Raw genomic sequence first — 19119 nt, forward strand, 5'->3', positions numbered from 1 at the left:
AAAAAGATGTCCCATATATGTTTCCTTTTCATTTTCAATTTTAGATCTTGCTTCTTAACATAGCTTTTGCATATGCCCATTGATCACGAATGGAACAAAAAGGAATAATCCCATTCCTAAGTCATAAGCAAAATATATCTCTACACACAAAGGAAAGAGATTATTCAAACACAAACAAATACAAATTACTCTATACCCCAAATCCTCAAGCTGCCAAGACTTGGAAAGGTTAACAAAGAATAATTCTAGCTTATGACCAACTCTTTAAGGCAAATTTGAAAGCCCTTGTACCCTTCATTAGTAGGTTTAATTCCTTCAACCTAATAAATTTATTGATCATCGATCAATCAAGCACCAAATTAAGACTTTGTTGTGAAATAAAATGGAAAGCAAGCATGCACATAATCGGACTTATGAGGATTTTGATCCTATTTATAAGTGGCGTAGAGAACAAGGCAGTGACACCGTTGAACTTCATCTTCCAGGCATGTTTTTAATTGCATGTGTCTAAGTTATAATTTTGGTTTTCTTATTGTCAAATTCATTAGTAGGGATGGCAATTTGACCCATACTCAGAGGGTACCCGCAAAAATTACCCACAACGGGTAGGGTAAAAACCCGCATTTTGGGTACGGGCATGGGTATGGGTAATTACCCGCAAAAATGAACGGGTATGGGTGCGGGTACGGGTACCTTAGTACCCACCCCGCCCCATACCCGCATAATATATATTTATTTATTTTATTTATATTATTATATTATAATATATGTAAATCAATTTAAAACAATACAACTCTACTAAACTATTACATATTTTTAATAAAAATGTTTATTTATAACATAATATAAAAATAATGTGAATATTTAACATAAATATGAACTTTAACATAAGGTTAGTAATAATTTTGTTTATAATTTTCATTGGTCAATATTAAAATCTTTGAAATTTTTTTAATTCTATTAAAATTATATGATATTTTATAATTGATCAATTTATTTTTAGTAAAAATGCGGGTAACGGGTACGGGTATGGGGACCTAGATACCCATAGGGTATGGGGACGGGGGCAAAGGTTGTTACCCACGCGGGTATGGGGATGGGTACGGGTATTTTTTCAATCCGCGGGTATGGGGATGGGTACTATAGTACCCTACCCATACCCTACCCATTGCCATCGCTATTCATTAGAGTAGTCTCTATGTTAATCTTCACACATATTCTTTTTCACAAATTTGGTCGTTACACCTTTCATTTTTATTTTTTTCGGAATATTGGTCATTACACTTGCACGTTTTTAAATTGTACATTTCCAAAATTATGAATTTCGTGAATAAAATATCAAAATTGCACTTATGCCTAAATTTCCTTAACTCACAAAGGGACCCAACTCCTTTGAAATTAGAGATTTTCGCAGTCAAAACATTGATAAATATTCGATCAAGATCAGACAATTCAAATTAAATGAAATAAAACACTATCGCCCCTTCAACTTCATTGTCCTTTGTCCTCCATCTATAGTTCATACTTTTTGTTTTACAAAAGCATGAAAGACAGGTGAATTTAGTTGCGGGCATAGTCCAACCACAAACGTATGTATATATTGAAACTTGGAGACAACTTCTTAGACCCATATGAAACACTCCCCGCAACCCAACTCGTATTTTACCTAACTTGTTCAAGTGTTGGTTAAGTAAAATTAGTCCATTCAAATTTGAAATGGTTTGATTTGGGTAACATGTTTATGATTATAAATTCATGAAACCGTGAACTTAGTCCGTTTGAAAAAATTGTTATATTCTTTATTTTTTTCTAATATAGTTTAAAGTTTGTATGTGCTAAAATCTTAAATTTTTATACTATATTTGATATATTTCATAAAATTTTAAATACAAAAATTTAGTCTAAATTTTAAAATTCTCATAAGATAGAAAATGATTTAACTATTTTTTTTTTAAATGTTATGAACTGTTGTTATGAACTGTTGACGCAATCCAACCCACTCACACCCGAATTGAATTGGTTCGAGTTTGATATAAAATATACAAATTTGACTAAAATTAACCAAACCCGACCTGCAAAGACTCTTAATTGTGGCCATCGATTGTGGGGAATTATTGAGTGCGTGGAAACATACATAATTCCTTACAAATAAAGCATGCAAAGGAATAACTAAGTCATTGGGCTCAAGTGGTTAATGAGCTTCACCAAAAAAGAATGGATTTCGGAGAACCCAAGTTCGATTCCTGGGTGGAATAATTTATTGGCCAGACTTTACTTACCTCGCGGCCGAACGATCAGGACTACTAGGACCCCTTTCCCCTAGGAACCAGAGGGTTATATACCAAAAAAAAAAAACAAAACTGCAAAGGAATGTTACATTCCAAAACTCACTTTTGTGAAAATAACCTACAATTTTTATTTACAAGTTTTTTATTTTGCATTAATTATCTGGTTCTCAAGAAAAAGGGATCTCGAAAATATAGAGTTTGGTCGCAAAGTAAGTAAAATTTGGTCAAAAATTGTTCATATTAGGAATCAAACTCAAATTCTCCCGAACGATACGTTCTAGAGGGAGCTCATTAATCACTTGAGGCCACTGTCTAAGTTCGATCGAAAGAAAAATATAGAAAATTAACAAGCAAACATTATTGATGATTTAATCGATTGAATACAAATAACCCTATTCAACCCTAGTTCTTTTTTTTTTCAATAATTGGAAGAATAACTACCTTTCAACAAAAAAAAAAAAAACTATGTGTTTTTTAACAAACTTATGTCTCTTTTTTTTGTCAAGATTAACAAAATTATCTCTACTAATTGTAGAAATTAAAATCTAATTATATAAGTAACAAAAATATATTTAACCAACCGTAAAAAAAAAAATATTTAACCACTTAATATTTCATGATAAACAATAACTGTGTACATTATATATGAGGCATTATTAATTAATTTGATTTCAGGTTTTAAGAGAGAGCAAATACGAATTCAGATAAACCATCTTGGTTTTTTGGTGATAAGTGGAGAACGTCCATGTGATGGAACAAAATGGAAACGTTTCAAGAAAGAATTTGAACTTCCAAAATATTGCAATGAAGATGCTATTCGTGGCAATTTCATGCAAAACATTCTTTCAGTTGTAATGCCAAAAAAAGTTGATTTAATACCTCAAGAGGAGCTAGTAGAAGAACAAATGCCAGAACTTGAAGATGTTGATGATTATAAATATCAAGAGAAAAAGACATTTCAGAGTTTGAAATTTGGAGGAAGAAACATAGAAGAAGAGATATTGTCAAAAAATCATGAGTTTGGAGAAAATGATGTAGAAACTACTAGAGAGGTTGCTCTTAAATTTATGGTTGTGATTATTGTTGTGTTGGTTATTGTAAATTATCTTGTGGATATGAGTAAAAGTGTCATGGCTCAAGGTCAATCATATTTTCAAAATTAGATGACACTATATTATGGTTTAATTTGATGTGGTTGTGTAAAGTTTAATGTTGTGAAAAAAGTGACAATTATATCATATCATGTTCTTATAATGTTGTACATGCATGTACATGTCTTTGGAATAACTTGTTTAATTTAATTTTGAAACTTGTATTAGAAATGTGTTTGTTTGTAAATTTAATCATGAAATTATTATTAGAATGTGGAATTATACATCTAGAGTTAATTATGCTCTAACCAAAATTGTTAGCTTAAAACCAATGGGATGAATTTTCATATAAATTTTAATTTTAAGATTACATATTACTTTTTTATACTTTACATGAAATTATAGTACACTTGGTTCTGGACCTCAATTGAGTTAATTTCAAGAAAGATGTTGCTTTCTCTTGGGTCAATCTTTTGCACACATCGATTAATTTTTGGGCAAAGAAGTTGCAAAATTATGGTTCACTTTACAATAACATCAATATAAATCCAATAAATTCAAACAAATATATGGCAATATATACTGCCCAGAGGTAAACATATATAAACTCTTGTATTATAAAAATTTCCTAAGTTCTCATGCAATACCAACCATGGTTACCACGATGACTCCAAACACAGATGATACAATAGAGTGAGCGGCCGAAGAAGGTGGAGGAGAAGGAGCCGGTGTGTTAGGTGTATATTGATCAAATATAAGCTAGTTAGATGCAATGCTCATGAGCAAGCTTGCCAAGCCTATGAGCCAGGCCTGCTGTCAAGGCACGCGCGTGTTTGCAGCTGAAGCTTAAGGCGCAAGTTAGCTTAGTTTAAGGTTGTTAAGTTTGTTGTAACTAACTTGTATCTTGTACATTGGCTATATAAGGCCTTGCTATGATCAATGAAAGTAAGAAGTACCATTTGCCTTATCAATTGGTATCAGTTTACCTTCTAAAGATCCAGCCTTTGCAATAACCGTAGTTAGTTACAAAGTTCTTCATCGTGTTCTTGCTTGAAGATTCCATGGCGGATTCAAGCAACTACCTGCAACCATCAATTCCCAAGTTTGATGGACACTATGATCACTGGTCTATGTTAATGGAGAATCTCTTGAGATCCAAAGAGTATTGGAGTCTCATCGAGGATGGAGTAATTGAGGCTCCTGCAGGAGCAACTCAAGATCAAATTCAAGCTGCAAGAGAGAGCAAGTTGAAAGATTTGAAAGCAAAGAACTTCTTGTTTCAAGCAATAGAAAGATCCATTCTTGAAACAATCCTCACTCGAGGCACTGCAAAAGAGATATGGGATTCAATGCGCCAGAAGTATTGTGGATCCACCAAGGTCAAGAGAGCTCAGCTGCAAGCTCTGAGGAAAGAATTTGAGATGCTGAACATGCGAATTGGTGAGTCTATTGATGAATATTTCTCAAGAACACTGAGTATTGCAAACAAGATGACATGCCATGGTGACACCATCACTCAGAGCACAATAGTTGAAAAGATCTTGAGATCTTTAACCTCAAGGTTCAATTATGTGGTGTGCTCAATTGAAGAGTCTAATGATACCACCACAATGACTGTGGATCAGCTGCAAAGCAGCCTGCTGGTTCAAGAACAAAGAATGAGGCATCAGAAAGATGAACAAGAGCAAATTCTGAAGGTTTCTAATGGTGGAAGAGGCTCAGGAGGTAGAGGAGATAACTCTAATGCAAGGGGTCGTGGTAGAGGCCGTGGTAGAGGAGGAAGAGGATCAAAATTCAACAAAGAACTGGTTGAATGCTATAAATGTCATAAGTTAGGACATTTTCAGTCAGAGTGTCCTAATTGGGAGGAAGACAATGCAAACTATGCTGAGTATGCTGAGTTTGATGATAGGGGAGAAATCTTGCTAATGGCTCAAGGAACAAAATCTAATGAATCTCAAGATTCAACCATTTCTGATGCAAAGAATGAGCTGTGGTTCTTGGATTCTGGCTGCAGCAATCATATGGTGGGAAATAAGAACTGGCTCTTTGAATATGATGGCACTTTCAAAGATTCAGTCAAGCTTGGTGATGATTCAAAGATGGCAGTTGAAGGAAAAGGTAACCTAAAATTGTATATTGAAGGTTTTACTCAAGTACTTACAAATGTTTACTATTTGCCTGGCCTGAAGAATAATTTGTTAAGCATAGGCCAATTACAGCAAAAGAACCTAACTGTTATCTTTAAGAATGATACTTGCAAAGTTTTTCATGAGGAAAAAGGGTTGATCATGGCCACACACATGACAATGAATAGAATGTTTGTTATCAAAGCACCAGTTATAGTCCCTCACTGCATGAATGCTTCAAATGATAGCAATGATAATGCCAACTTATGGCATCAGAGATATGGTCATCTCAGTTTCAAAGGTATGAATGTGCTGGCTCATAAGGAAATGGTGATTGGTTTGCCAAAATTGAAACAGCCAAAAGAGGAGTGTTCCAATTGTATGAAGGGTAAACAGCAGAGAAAAAATGTGCCAAAGAAAAGTTCATGGAGAGCTAGTACCAAGCTTGAACTTGTTCACTCAGATATATGTGGACCTATTAACCCTGAGTCAAATGGAAGAAAGAGGTATTTCATCACTTTCACAGATGATCTAAGCAGAAGAACATGGATCTACTTCATGAATGAAAAGTCAGAAGCTCTAGCAATGTTCAAGAAATTCAAAGTGATGGTTGAAAATGAGGCAAAAGAGTCCATTCAGTGCTTAAGAACAGACAGAGGTGGTGAATATACCTCAAATGAGTTCAGTGAATTCTGTGATCTTCATGGAATTAAGAGGCAACTCACAGCTGCTTATACTCCTCATCAAAATGGAGTATCAGAAAGGAAAAATAGAACCATTATGAATATGGTCAGGTGTATGCTTAGTGAAAGAAATGTACCAAAAACTTTTTGGCCTGAAGCAGTGAATTGGTCTGTATATCTGCTTAATAGATCCCCCACTTTTGCAGTGAAAGATGTCACACCTGAAGAAGCTTGGAGTGGGATCAAGCCTTCTGTAAGCCACTTAAAAAATTTTGGCTGCATTGCCTATGTGCATATACCAGATAATCTGAGGAAAAAGCTAGATGACAAAAGCATAATATGTGTTCACTTAGGTATAAGTGAAGAATCAAAAGCATACAAACTGTTTGATCCTGTAAAGAAAAGAATTCTTGTTAGCAAAGATGTTAGATTTGATGAGAAAAAGCAGTGGAATTGGGAGAACAAGGTAACTGAGAAATCAAATTCAAGTCAGCAAGTGATTGACTGTGAAATTGATGTAGAAACTTGTTCAACAAGTAGTCATCATGATCATTCAAATGATGCACAAGTTCATGCACCTGATGATGCTAGTAATGCCAGCAATCCCCTCAGTGAAGAAATGGATCTAACTGTATCTGATTCAGAAGAAGAGGGAAGCAATGAGGTAAATGAACTAGGCAAAAGAGTTTCAAGGAAACCTGGTTATTTGAATGACTATGAGGTTGGAGATTATGAAACAGGAGAAAGCAGTGACAGTCAAGCCTTTTTCAGCCCTAGTGAAGATCCAATGACATACAATGATGCAGCTAAACATGATGTATGGAAAAAGGCTATGGACACAGAAATAGCAGCAATTGAAAGCAATGACACCTGGGAACTAACACACTTACCTGATGGAGCAAAGAAAATTGGTGTTAAATGGATTTATAAGACTAAGTACAATGAGGAAGGAAAGATTGAGAAACATAAAGCTAGATTAGTGGCAAAAGGGTATTCTCAGCAGCATGGCATTGATTACAATGAGGTATTTGCACCTGTGGCCAGATGGGACACCATAAGGACAATACTAGCTATAGCTGCAACAAACCACTGGTATGTGTTTCAGCTTGATGTGAAAAGTGCCTTTTTACATGGTGAATTAGATGAAACTGTATATCTGGAGCAACCATTAGGCTATCAGAAGAAAGAAAAGGAGATGGTGTATAGAATGAAGAAGTCTCTCTATGGTCTGAAGCAGGCCCCAAGAGCTTGGTACAGCAAGATTGAAGCCTACTTCTGCAGAGAAGGTTTTGTCAAGTGTACTCATGAACACACATTGTTTGTAAAGAAAGAATCAGATGGGAGAATCATTATTGTGAGCTTGTATGTAGATGATCTCATCTTTACAGGCAATGATCAAACCCTATTTGATAAATTCAAAACATCAATGGAGAGAAACTTTGCTATGACTGACTTGGGCAAGATGAGATATTTCCTTGGAATTGAAGTAAAACAGACAAAAGAAGGGATCTTCATGTTTCAGCAGAAGTATGCTTGTGAGGTTCTAAAAAGGTTCAATATGGAAAGCTGCAATAGTGTATGCAACCCTATTGTGCCTGGAAACAAATTGAAGAAGGATGAAGATGGAATAGCTTGTGACTCAACCAGTTATAAACAAATGGTAGGTTGTCTGATGTATCTGCTTGCCACTAGACCTGATTTAGCATTTTCAGTTTGTTTAGTAGCTAGATTTATGGAGAGGCCTACAGAACTTCATGTTGCAGCAGTAAAAAGAATACTTAGGTATGTGAAAGGGACTGTGAGCTATGGTTTGTGGTTTGAAAAGGGAAAGAATGATGAGCTGGTTGGGTGGTCAGATTCAGATTATGCTGGAGACCTTGATGATAGAAAGAGTACATCAGGGTATGTGTTCATGATTGGTTCAAAAGCTGTGTCCTGGTGTTCTAAAAAGCAGCCAATTATGACCCTGTCAACAACTGAAGCTGAATTCATAGCAGCAGCCAATTGTGCTTGTCAAGCCATTTGGTTGAGTAGAATACTTGATCACATCAGCAGCAGGGAAAAGGATTGTATTACATTGTATTGTGACAACAGCTCCACAATCAAATTGTCAAAGAATCCAGTGATGCATGGAAGGAGTAAACATATTGATGTTAGGTTTCATTTTCTCAGAGATTTGACCAAAGATGGAAAGGTACAGCTGCTACATTGCTCATCCTTTGAGCAAATTGCAGATATTATGACCAAGGCCTTATCCCTTGAGAGTTTTTGTAAGTTCAGAGATATGCTTGGATTGTGTAAGCTTGAAGATATAAACTGAAGCCTTGACATGGTTCAGTTTAGGAGAGGCAATGTTAGGTGTATATTGATCAAATATAAGCTAGTTAGATGCAATGCTCATGAGCAAGCTTGCCAAGCCTATGAGCCAGGCCTGCTGTCAAGGCACGCGCGTGTTTGCAGCTGAAGCTTAAGGCGCAAGTTAGCTTAGTTTAAGGTTGTTAAGTTTGTTAAGTTTGTTGTAACTAACTTGTATCTTGTACATTGGCTATATAAGGCCTTGCTATGATCAATGAAAGTAAGAAGTACCATTTGCCTTATCACGGTGCACCTTCTGGTAGAACAGTGATAACAAACTTCATTTGCCGAGCAGAACAATGATCAGCTATGCCACAAACATACCACTTTTTGCCTTCAGTTTTTAGTTGAATGATATCTTTTCCGGTGGAAAGTGCTTCGTTTGCCGGTGGAAAAGTGCAGCTTTGAAAGAGCGTTCCATTCACTTTCAAAACATTGTGTCTTGAAGAGTCATAGTTGAAAACTAAAACAAGAAAATAAAAACAAAAACATAATTAGTGCATATTAGATATCAAGTTCTATGCACAATAAATAAATTCTTATAAACATATTTACAAAACACATAATTTATGCATCCATATAAAACTTAATTATAAGTTGAGTGTGTGAACTAAACAAATTTAAAGTTTAAGAAAATTTATTTTTCCTTTTACATACCTAGGTTGTCACCAACACGAAAAACCAACTCCGATGCCCATTGAGTGTAATTGACATCAACAGTCCATCCCTTGTCACCACCCACAATATGATCAGTTGCCATTGAAACTGAGGAAAGCAAAACCATGGAGAGGGAAAGGATCAAGACTACACGAGAAGAAGCCATTTAATGAGAATTTTAGTTTCAAATCTCTTCCTAGAATAAAATCTCAATCAAATGAATCACAAGTTAGTAAATGTTATTGTTGATGAATTGTGCAATTCAACTTGGGCTATATATAGATTTTTTGTGTGGGGATTTAGATATGCTTTAGAATTATATATTTAAAATAAAGATAATGTTAGATTTAAGATTTAGATTTATGTTTAATCATTCTGTCAAAAAAAAAAAAGATTTATGTTTAATCATAATTTTTAGGATATTTATGCCTAAGAATACAAAAAATTAATTTTGGTGTGGACTTTTCATAATACCAACAATACTTGATTTTTTTTAAGTAGCAAAATATTTTTATTAAAAAACTCACCGTAACATAATGTTTTTATTTTATTTTTTTGAGCAGCAAAAATTTTTTATTAACAAACTCACCATAAGTAACATAAGGCATGTCTTTTTTTGTTTTTGAGAAACAAATTTTTTTTATTAACAAACTCAGCATACGATAACCGGTCTGTTTGGCCGCTAGTGTTCCATATGATAACCGTGCCCGTTTGATTTGACCGCTAGTGTTATTAATATTTATGATTAGCTTGTTCAAAAATTATTGATGATTAGTTTTTTTTTTACGCAAATATTCTGGATTAGTTTGTTATTTAAAGATATGATCTAAAAATTTGTTTTATTTTTTCTATTAAAAAAATTTATTTTATTTTTAAATATTAAGTCATATATTATAGTCATGATGAATAAATAACAATGTCGAAAATTCTCATGACACTATATGACAGAACAGTTATCTCCGACTAAAAATATATTTTACCTAAATTCCAAAATATAAAATACAAAAATACGATTTGAAAGATTTATTTGACATTTGACATAACAAAATAATAATAATAATAATAATAATAATAATAATAATAATAAATTTGAAGTATATATACTTATAAATATAAAACGGCTACCGGATTTGGTCGGCCTTTTACTAACACGAGCTAGGTTGAATTTGCACAACTTATATTTTATTAAAGTGAAAAGACTTTTTCTTTGACAGTATTAAGAAACATTTGTGTTTTACTTGAGCACGAAAAGTACTTCGAGTCTGAAAAGAATTTTATTCTGAAACAATTTGGCGATAAACAAATACAGTATATATGCTTTACTATCACAACTAGAAATTGTCTTTTTCAAAAAAAAAAAAAAAAAAAACTAGAAATTGTCTTTTTGTTTGTACCAAAACAAATTTTTTATTTTTTACAAAAAGGTTGCTTATAGCATTTATTCATAACTAAACCACGAATACATGTTGGTACATCAACGAAAATATTAGAGCTATCTAGAGATGAGGCTACCCTTGCAAGAGCATGAACTACCGCATCTCTTAGTAAACTCAACACGAGAGTTTTCAAAATATAAACTAAATAGACGTTTGCATTCCTCTAACACATCCACCACCTCTGTTAAAACAATCCCTTTATTATGGAATTGATCAACAACTGTTTTGGCATCCATAGCAAAGTCCACATTATCAAGTTGCAGATTTTGAATCCACCGGATAGCATGCAAAAGGCTGAGCGCCTCGCCTAAATCCACATTACAGATCGATGATTTCCATATGGTTTTTGGGAGCACAAATCTACCTTCGTTGTCGCGGATGCACATACCAATACCCATGCGGTTAAGTTGAGTCGTGAACAACGCGTCAATGTTTCACTTGTATCTCCCTTGTGTCGGTTTCTCCCACTTACTAGCCATCAGCCCGGCCGTGTTGCTGCTGGATTCGACCGAATTACCACGTTCTGTTGTTGCCGTATCTGCAGAATTCGGCGTTGACATGTTACTGTATTTGGCATGCACCCACGCATCAAGCAGTCGCATAGCTTTTTCTACTATTTGAGCACATGTTGATGTAGTATTTTGCCTGAGTTTGAGGTTTCTATGTTTTCATAAACTCCACATAATTGCCGCCATCCGAGCACTTTCTTGCATATTTAGCTGCTGCAGTAGCAGAAAAATGGTTTCTGACGCGGTACTAGTTGTGTTGACAGCACCTTCAACTCTATTCCAAAGGCCACTCGCACTCCAAACTTGGATAGACAAAAGACATGTGAATAAAATGTGAACAGTATCTTCATAATTATTGTCACACACAACACAGTTCGGTGGACATTGAACTTCTTTATCTCTAAGTCGCGCGCGAGTTGGGAAGCATCCCCGACAAATCCGCCACACAAGATTTTTAACCTTTGGAGGAACCTTCAATCTTCAAATCATCAAATGCTAGACCAACAACCCTCCTTTTAAGATGAGAGGTGTCTATAAGCTCCTCAACACAAAGATGATACGCAAAATCATAATGCAATTCATTTTTATTTTTTTTTATAAAACATCATTCATCATATATTCTGAGTGCAACAAAAAACAGAAAGCAGATTCTATTAGAAGATAGACTACATTCATGTCATATATTATAAAACACCACTCAGCACCTAGATAAAATGCAACCATCGTCTCTATTAAAGAAGATGAAGACATTCATGTTGATTCTGCCAATCCACATTTACAAACATATGATTCTTACCTCAGAGCAAAATACACCAGTTGATAATTTATGTTACTGAAGTTTAAGTAAACATCATTTACTACATAAGATCTGAACTCTGAAATGAAAACAAGTTCCAGGCTAAAAAAAATTGTAATGTGTTCAGCACACATCCAAGAACCAGCAGAGCCACAACCAATTTTCACATGTCAACCACGCTGGTTTAGAGATTAAAAAAAGTCCAAATATGGAGAAAGAAACTAAAATTGTTTGAATCAAAAGCAGTGTTGGGAAAATATGTGCCTTGAAGTGAAACTGACCGAGTCTAGTAAACATATCCTTTTCTAAATTATTATTAGCAGAGTTAGAGAAAACAACATGCCAAATGCTTTACACAACTTATGCAACTTTTAGCTAATTTTGTGGTTTTCAACTTAAATAGTTATTTTAATTATATAGGAAATAGTAAAGAACAACAAATTGGAGAGCTTGGTTCCTTGCATCTCAATTGTCTAACACTCATAACTTAGGATAAAACAGAACATAGTTTGGTTTACACACAACTTCCTACTTTTAGTTAGGACATTTAAAATGCTTTACTAGAGCACCTAACAATATTTATAAGAGGTCTACACAGAATCAAACATTTAACATGTTAAGCCTCCAACACTTTGTTCTCCGGCTTCCACAGCTTTCTGCCTTTTAGCTTTTAGTTCATCTCTGTATTCGTCATATTTAGCTTTGTAATTTTCATATTTAGCTTTCTTCTTGTTAACTTCAGCTTCGTGCTTTTGAATTTCAGTTTTCAGTTTTCGAATTTCAGTTGTCAACGTTCGAATTTCAGTTTTCAGCTTTCCAATTTCAGTTTTCAGCTTTTGAATTTGAGCTCTCAGCTTTCGAATTTCAGCAGCTTTCTGCTTTCGTTTTTCAGCAGCTTTCCCCTTACGAACCTCAACTCTCAGACCACTTCGAACAGCAGCAGTTTTTTGCTTAAGAAACTTAGTTTCCTTCTTCTTTTGAACTACATCTTCGAGCTTTTGAACTTCAACTTTGAGCTTTCCAACTTCAACATCTTTCTTTTGAATTTCTTCATTCAGCTCAATAATTATACTACCCGTCAGTAAATCTTCATCGTCGACCAAATCCCGCACTTCAGCTATCCAGTGGTGCTGGTTCAGATATTATTCAACATTAAAGAAGTCAAATATGAACAAAGAAACTAAAATTAAATGAAAACCATAGAAAAATCCCACAGGGGGCATAAACTTTTATGGCACTTCGAAAAAAAAAAAAAAAACTTACCAGGTCATCAATGGTACTAGTATGCCGACGCTTCGATGGACACTTCAATAGTCGCAAATGCTTGAGGAAATTAGCACCAGCAATCTTCACCGAGGTCTGCTGGTTTAGAGATTAATATTATTAAAGAAGCCAAAATATGGAGAAAGAAAGTAATAAAATTGTTTGAATGAAAAAGCAGTGTTGAGAAAAATACGTGCCTCAATAGGTTCCGGCACAAATTTTCGTGGTTGGAGATACGGCCCAGATTTTCGTGCTTCGCGATGAAGCGGATGAGAATAAAACATTGTGAGATGTCAAAGATAGAGTGAGAGATCATTCACTGGGCTAAAATGAAAGAACAAACAAACAAAATAAGCATTGAATTGATTGGAAAATAATAAACCCTGATTAACCAACCAACCAACCCCAAAAGAAAGCAGCTTAATAATAATAATAATAATAATAATAATAATAATCACAGAAGATATTGAAGAATGAAAATATCTGAAGGAAGAGTAAAGATAGAATAGAATTGAAAATCGTGAACCCTAGACAAGAATGAAAATGAAAACCCTAACCCCACAAATCAGAGATTCAAAGAAAAGCAAGAAGAGACATTATGAATAAATCAACTGGAATCAAAAAAGGAAGAAAGAACAAAGAACCAAAAATATATACATACCTTGTTGTTGTTTGAGTAATGAAGCAACAATGAAAATCGGCGCGAACCCTATTAGAGAAAGAAAGACGTTACGATAAGTATATATGCTAATCCTAGAAAAAGAAAGACGATATATATCATCGTATCAAAGGATTGAGTGAGTGCTTTTCGGGCCGGAAAAGCAGCCTGTCTTTGGCTCAACCATATCCGTTAGATCAATCAAGCGCTCTAGATCATTCAATTTTTTTTATCTATCTATTACTATTACTAAATGGCTATATATCACATTGATCCCTGTATTTTTTTTTTCCAATTCCTTTTGGTTTTCGTTCCTCCTCTCTCAACAATGCTGATGTGGCTAACATCATGTCATGTGGCATTCTGACGTGGCAAATAAAGGACTAAAACGAAAAAAAAATTAATGAAGGACCAAAACAAAAAAACAAAATCTCTAAAATAAATATTTTTTTAAAAAAAATAATTTTTAACATTTTTTACTTTTAAAAAAACCGATTTTTTTTTTAAATAGAAAACAAAATTTAAAATATATATATATATAAGAATGCTAAAATTTAAAATTCATAAGCCTATATCATTGGACAAACTCATAATGCTTCTTGTTGATGCATCATGAGTTTGAAAGTAGATGTTAGATAATAAAGTAATAGGTTGAGCTTATATCATTGGACCTTTTTGTTATATTCGGGCTTAAGGTATATGTTAGTCTCTTATGCTCTCGATACATTGTAAGATAACTCTTGTACTCACAAGTTATTGGTATTCTCCGAAACCCTAACCTCCATTGTTGATTTCTCTTTGGTTATCTTTGTTGTTACCGTGGTATTAAGAGCATGGTTCGATAGGATGTTTTTGTATACTGATTTTGGTTGTTCGATTGATCTATTGTAATGCAGTACGGAAGCGTGAAGGAAAAGCAATCGCTAATCCTATAATAAAACACAGGTTCGCAAGCGACAAACTTGTTACATAAGGCTCTGAAATCCACCAGAAAGAGTAACTAATATAGAATCCACTAGACTTCCGGAATTCACCAGAATGAGTAATTTGGAATCCACCAAATTTGAGAAAAATCTCTGTATTTTTATTAAATCAAAAGGTTACTTTCAAGGCTACAATAGTTTAGCTTAAATGGTAGTGATAAATAAAAATAACAAATCTCCTAAAAGATTGTAAAAGAAAATCCCTAACTAAATAAAAATAACAAATCTACCTAATATATAAAAATAACTAATCTAGGTGAAATATAAAAATAAGAAATCTATCTAAAATATAATAAAACTAAATCTAGCTAAAATAATAAAATACTAAAGAAACCCTCCTACATCATATTGGAAGAAGGAAATTAGAATTTGCTCCTAGAATTTGCTATATATGTTTCTTTTGTTTTGTTTTGTGAAAACTTGCTAACCCACCGCTCTTATACCATGTTAGAATCAGAGATACAAAGTAGAGAAATCAACTATGGAGACTTAGGTTTCATAGAATATCAATAGCTAGTACAAGAGTTATCCTACAATATATAGAGAGCATAAGAGACTAACCTATACTTAAGCTCAAATATAACAAAAAGGCCCAATGATATAAGTCCAACCTATTACTTTATTATCTAACCGTAACGACTTTGGTGCTTGTTCTTTTAGTGGTGTAGGCATTTTAATTGTTGTTTATGGTTGTGTTTTTTGGAGCTGGTCTGTTGGGGGTTACGGTTATTTTAATTTTCTGCTGTTGCTATTCCACCAGCTATGTGGTTATTTTTTGAAACACTTCCTTAGCCCTTGAGTTTGGTTTGTGTTCAGCTTTGAAATGAAACAAATTAAAAGAATAAAGTTATTGGTTAAAAAAAATTTGAATTGAGAAGTTGTTAGGCGAGACCTTTTATTGTGAGATCAAAGGAACATGGTTTTTACTTTTAAATTTAGATTATTATTATTATTATTAGGTGTATCATTTAATTTTTGTTAATAACATTGTGTATGCAAGATGTTAATAGTGCAGGCAATAGTTGAGGATGCTCCTATGATTCCCGCCTCCCACTTTGTTCTGTCCTCTTTCTCCCCACTAGGCCTGGGCAGCGAAAGCTCATCCGACCGAAACCCGATCTGTCCGCTCCAGGTCAAAGTGTCACGGGAGGTTCCTACCGGGTTAGCGGGTCACGGGTTTGGGAAAGCAGTTATGAACGAGTTCTCGCGATTGAGCTTGGATTCAAGAAAGCAGTTATGAATATTTCTTTTGTTTTGTGTCATCTTTGATCTTCCTATGAATCAGTGGAGAGTTCTTATTCCATGGTTTATTCCTCTGTTATTGTTTCTATTGTGTTTGTTATTGTTGCTCATTGTACAGAGTATTTTGTTTCCTTTTTTTTTTCTTTGAATACTGTTTGTGTATTACACTGCAATTTTTATAGTATTTGAATGAAAAATGGCATTCTTAGATATTGGCATTTCAGTTTTTAACAGATTAAGAATTTTTCACCTAAAACCGACCAAACCCGAATCGTGCTCAACCCTACGTACCATTGACGCTTACTAAAGACTAGAAACTCCGGAGGCCTATTAAAATTGGCCACTGTCCAAGATCATTGACTATTATTAAAGACTAGAAATTCTGATCATGACTAGGTTAACATTTTAAAATGCAAACTCAGTTCGCAGATTATCTCACGAATGCAATTTTGTCAAAAATTGTGTTTTTACGCACTCACATGTTAAGGAACAAAAGAGATAATATTGAAAATGCAGAGAGCGTGCGAGAAGGACGGGGACACAAAAGGAAATTCTTTTATTACGAAGGCATCGAACATCATCGAACATGATTATTAATTTCACTTGTGTCAATTTATTTTGGGTCTTTTGCATAGATGGATTGGGTCTTTAACCACCATGGATTGAGTTGAATTGAAAAGTAAGAGAACATTTTTAATTACAAATTAATAGTGAAGTCTACATCTAATTTGAATGAAATCAAGAACAAATGAATACATAACAAATTAAAAAAGGCTTAAATGACGTTTTACCTGCTGTTTTGAAAAAATAGGGGGGTAAATTCCGAATTTTTCAAAACAGGGGGTAAAAGTGTATTTAAGCTATTAAAAAATGGAGGATCCACACATTACACTAATTAAAATCAACATCATCATCATATATAATTCATTAATTCAAAAATTCAAACAAATATGGCAATACATCTTGCTAAGAGGCTAACACAAACTCTGGTATTAATAACAATATATAAAATTTGATAAGTCTCTCATGCAAAGATGACTCCAATTGCAACCATGGTTGCCATGACGACACCAAACACAGATGATACAACAGAGTGAGCCACCGAAGAAGGTGGAGGAGAAGGAGCAGGTGCAGCTTCTGGTAGAACAGTGATGACAAACTTCATTTGACGAGTAGAACAATGATCAGCTATACCACAAACATACCACTTTCTTCCTTCTGTTTTTAATTGAATGATATCTTTTCCGGTGGAAAGTGCTTCGTTTGCTGGAGGAAAAGTGCAGCTCTGAAAAAGTGTTCCGTTCACTTTGAAAACATTGTGTCTTGAAGGGTCATAGTTGAAAACTAAAAGGAGATAAAACATAATTAGTTCCATAATAGATTAAGTTTTATATAAGTACTATAAAGGCAAAATTACACCAGAAGTCCTTCATCTTAACAAATTATAGACATATTAACAAAACATATGGAAATTGCAAAAAGTTTTTTTTTTTTTTTTCTTTTTCTTTTAGTACATACCAAGGTTGTCGCCAACACGAAAAACCATCTCCTGAGCCCATTGAGTGTAATTGACATCAACAGTCCAGCCCTTATCTTCACCCACAATATGATCAGCTGCCAATGCAACTGAGGATAGCAAAACCATGGAAATTGCTATGAAGACTACACGAGAAGAAGCCATTTGATGAGTTTATATATCTATCCCTTAATTCCTATTTCTCTCTTACGTCTGGAAATTAAATCTAAAAATTGAGTGTTGCAAAAAATTCCTAGAATAGAATCTCAATTAATCAAAGGAATGACTAGCTAGTAAATGTTATTGTTGATGAATTGTGCAATTCAACTTGGGATATATATAGATTCTGTGTATAGAGATTTTATTGACATGACATAATAATAATAATAATAATAATAATAATATATGATAGGTTTTCTTATATGATAGTAGTATATACTATAAACGGCTACCGGAATTGGTCGGCTTTAAAACGAGGTGGCATTTGTACAACATTTAATTTAATATAAAGATACTCTTTTCTTAAGTCAAAAAGAGACTTTTTGTTTTTACTTGATCATGAAAAGGTAAGGACAATCTTCAAGTACTAGGAATCTAAATAGAAATTTATTTTGAAGCAATTTTAGAAGCGTAGTTTTCTCATTCTATCCTAGACACTTTTTACGTATATTATTAATAGGATAATTAATTATAATTTTTGTAATGTTGATTTCATATATATATCCTAGACAATAAATTGTTTTCATATATATAAATGCATGTAATGTTGATTTTCAATTCATATTTCTAAAACAAATTTGTAGTGTTATACAAGAAATGTATCTTTATTATACTAAGGAAAAACTAATTAACATGTGCTCTAAGTTGTTAGTGTTATGCTAAAATAGTATTTTTGTTTTGAAAATTTTATATTTCATCTTTTTAGAAGTTAAAAATTAATTTGTTTAAAATATAATTATTATTTGAAGTATCTTTAACGTGTGCTCTTATAGCACATGGTAGTATGATGCAACTAATATATGTCCAAAAGAATCTTGTTGTGTGTGTCTTTAAATTACAAGTAAAAAAAATCTAACATATGGTATTTCTTGGCCTCATAGTCATATGCGCGAGGCAGCTTAAGAGGCAAGGATTAGACAGAGGGAATTATTAGCAAATGAAAGTCTAATAGTGTATTTTTTTAATGACGGAAAGTAATGTTTTGAGAAAATTAAAATGATTTGAGTTAAAATTCATTGTTTGGATAACAATTTAAAAGATTTGTGAAATTCCAAGAATTTTGAAAAGGATCTGTTCCTTCCGAAAATGAGGGATTTTAAAATGATACCTAGAGAATTGACAATTCTCTTGTGTTTCTAATTTGATTTAAATATAGGGTCTGTTTGGTAAAAATAAGTTATAAGCTAGCTGACAGCTGATAAGCTAGCTAATAGCTGAAAAGCTAGCTTATAGCTGATAGCTGAAAAGCTAGCTTATTGAAATTAAAGTGTTTGGTAAAATTAGCTTTTAAAGT

At 33.6% G+C, this 19119-nt stretch overlaps 4 protein-coding genes across 5 annotated transcripts; 1 reads left to right on the plus strand and 3 right to left on the minus strand.

Annotated features, from left to right (window-relative positions):
- Positions 1 to 200: 200 nt before the first annotated feature.
- LOC123890112 (inactive protein RESTRICTED TEV MOVEMENT 2-like) lies at positions 201 to 3604 on the plus strand. Its single transcript, XM_045939657.1, has 2 exons — positions 201 to 485; positions 2964 to 3604. The coding sequence occupies exons 1-2, from the start codon at positions 383 to 385 to the stop codon at positions 3449 to 3451; spliced, it is 591 nt and encodes a 196-aa protein (XP_045795613.1). The 5' UTR covers positions 201 to 382; the 3' UTR covers positions 3452 to 3604.
- Positions 3605 to 4015: 411 nt separating this feature from the next.
- On the minus strand, positions 4016 to 9369 carry LOC123890113 (blue copper protein 1a-like). The gene is made up of 3 exons (XM_045939658.1): positions 9204 to 9369; positions 8797 to 9009; positions 4016 to 4110 (listed from the first exon to the last, which is right to left on the minus strand). Exons 1-3 carry the CDS (start codon positions 9367 to 9369, stop codon positions 4016 to 4018), a joined length of 474 nt encoding a protein of 157 aa, XP_045795614.1.
- Positions 9370 to 12398: 3029 nt separating this feature from the next.
- LOC123890115 (stress response protein nst1-like) lies at positions 12399 to 13947 on the minus strand. 2 transcript variants are annotated; one of them, XM_045939660.1, is made up of 4 exons: positions 13869 to 13947; positions 13405 to 13531; positions 13208 to 13303; positions 12399 to 13074 (listed from the first exon to the last, which is right to left on the minus strand). In XM_045939660.1, the coding sequence occupies exons 2-4, from the start codon at positions 13489 to 13491 to the stop codon at positions 12553 to 12555; spliced, it is 705 nt and encodes a 234-aa protein (XP_045795616.1). In that variant the 5' UTR covers positions 13492 to 13531; positions 13869 to 13947; the 3' UTR covers positions 12399 to 12552. The 2 variants fall into 2 exon arrangements, with proteins under 2 accessions (XP_045795616.1, XP_045795615.1); XM_045939659.1 differs by lacking the exon at positions 13869 to 13947 and having other exon boundaries at positions 13405 to 13533.
- A 3165-nt stretch (positions 13948 to 17112) lies between these two features.
- LOC123890116 (blue copper protein 1a) lies at positions 17113 to 17890 on the minus strand. The gene is made up of 2 exons (XM_045939661.1): positions 17609 to 17890; positions 17113 to 17434 (listed from the first exon to the last, which is right to left on the minus strand). The coding sequence occupies exons 1-2, from the start codon at positions 17769 to 17771 to the stop codon at positions 17115 to 17117; spliced, it is 483 nt and encodes a 160-aa protein (XP_045795617.1). The 5' UTR covers positions 17772 to 17890; the 3' UTR covers positions 17113 to 17114.
- Between the last annotated feature and the right edge of the window lie 1229 nt (positions 17891 to 19119).

The sequence above is a fragment of the Trifolium pratense genome, linkage group LG6, assembly GCF_020283565.1.
Source record: "Trifolium pratense cultivar HEN17-A07 linkage group LG6, ARS_RC_1.1, whole genome shotgun sequence".
Taxonomy (NCBI): Eukaryota; Viridiplantae; Streptophyta; class Magnoliopsida; order Fabales; family Fabaceae; genus Trifolium; species Trifolium pratense.

Excerpts from the sequence above, each read along its gene's own strand:
- LOC123890116 (XM_045939661.1), bottom strand. The coding sequence starts at position 17,771 with ATGGCTTCTTCTCGTGTAGTCTTCATAGCAATTTCCATGGTTTTGCTA. Across the intron at positions 17,435-17,608 it reads TCGTGTTGGCGACAACCTTG|TTTTCAACTATGACCCTTCA; the intron begins GTATGTACTAAA and ends ATCTCCTTTTAG.
- LOC123890115 (XM_045939660.1), bottom strand. The coding sequence starts at position 13,491 with ATGTTTTATTCTCATCCGCTTCATCGCGAAGCACGAAAATCTGGGCCG. Across the intron at positions 13,304-13,404 it reads TTGTGCCGGAACCTATTGAG|ACCTCGGTGAAGATTGCTGG; the intron begins GCACGTATTTTT and ends CTAAACCAGCAG. Across the intron at positions 13,075-13,207 it reads CTAGTACCATTGATGACCTG|CACCACTGGATAGCTGAAGT; the intron begins GTAAGTTTTTTT and ends TATCTGAACCAG.
- LOC123890113 (XM_045939658.1), bottom strand. The coding sequence starts at position 9,369 with ATGGCTTCTTCTCGTGTAGTCTTGATCCTTTCCCTCTCCATGGTTTTG. Across the intron at positions 9,010-9,203 it reads TCGTGTTGGTGACAACCTAG|TTTTCAACTATGACTCTTCA; the intron begins GTATGTAAAAGG and ends TTCTTGTTTTAG. Across the intron at positions 4,111-8,796 it reads CACTGTTCTACCAGAAGGTG|CACCGGCTCCTTCTCCTCCA; the intron begins CACCGTGATAAG and ends ATACACCTAACA.
- LOC123890112 (XM_045939657.1), top strand. The coding sequence starts at position 383 with ATGGAAAGCAAGCATGCACATAATCGGACTTATGAGGATTTTGATCCT. Across the intron at positions 486-2,963 it reads CGTTGAACTTCATCTTCCAG|GTTTTAAGAGAGAGCAAATA; the intron begins GCATGTTTTTAA and ends ATTTGATTTCAG.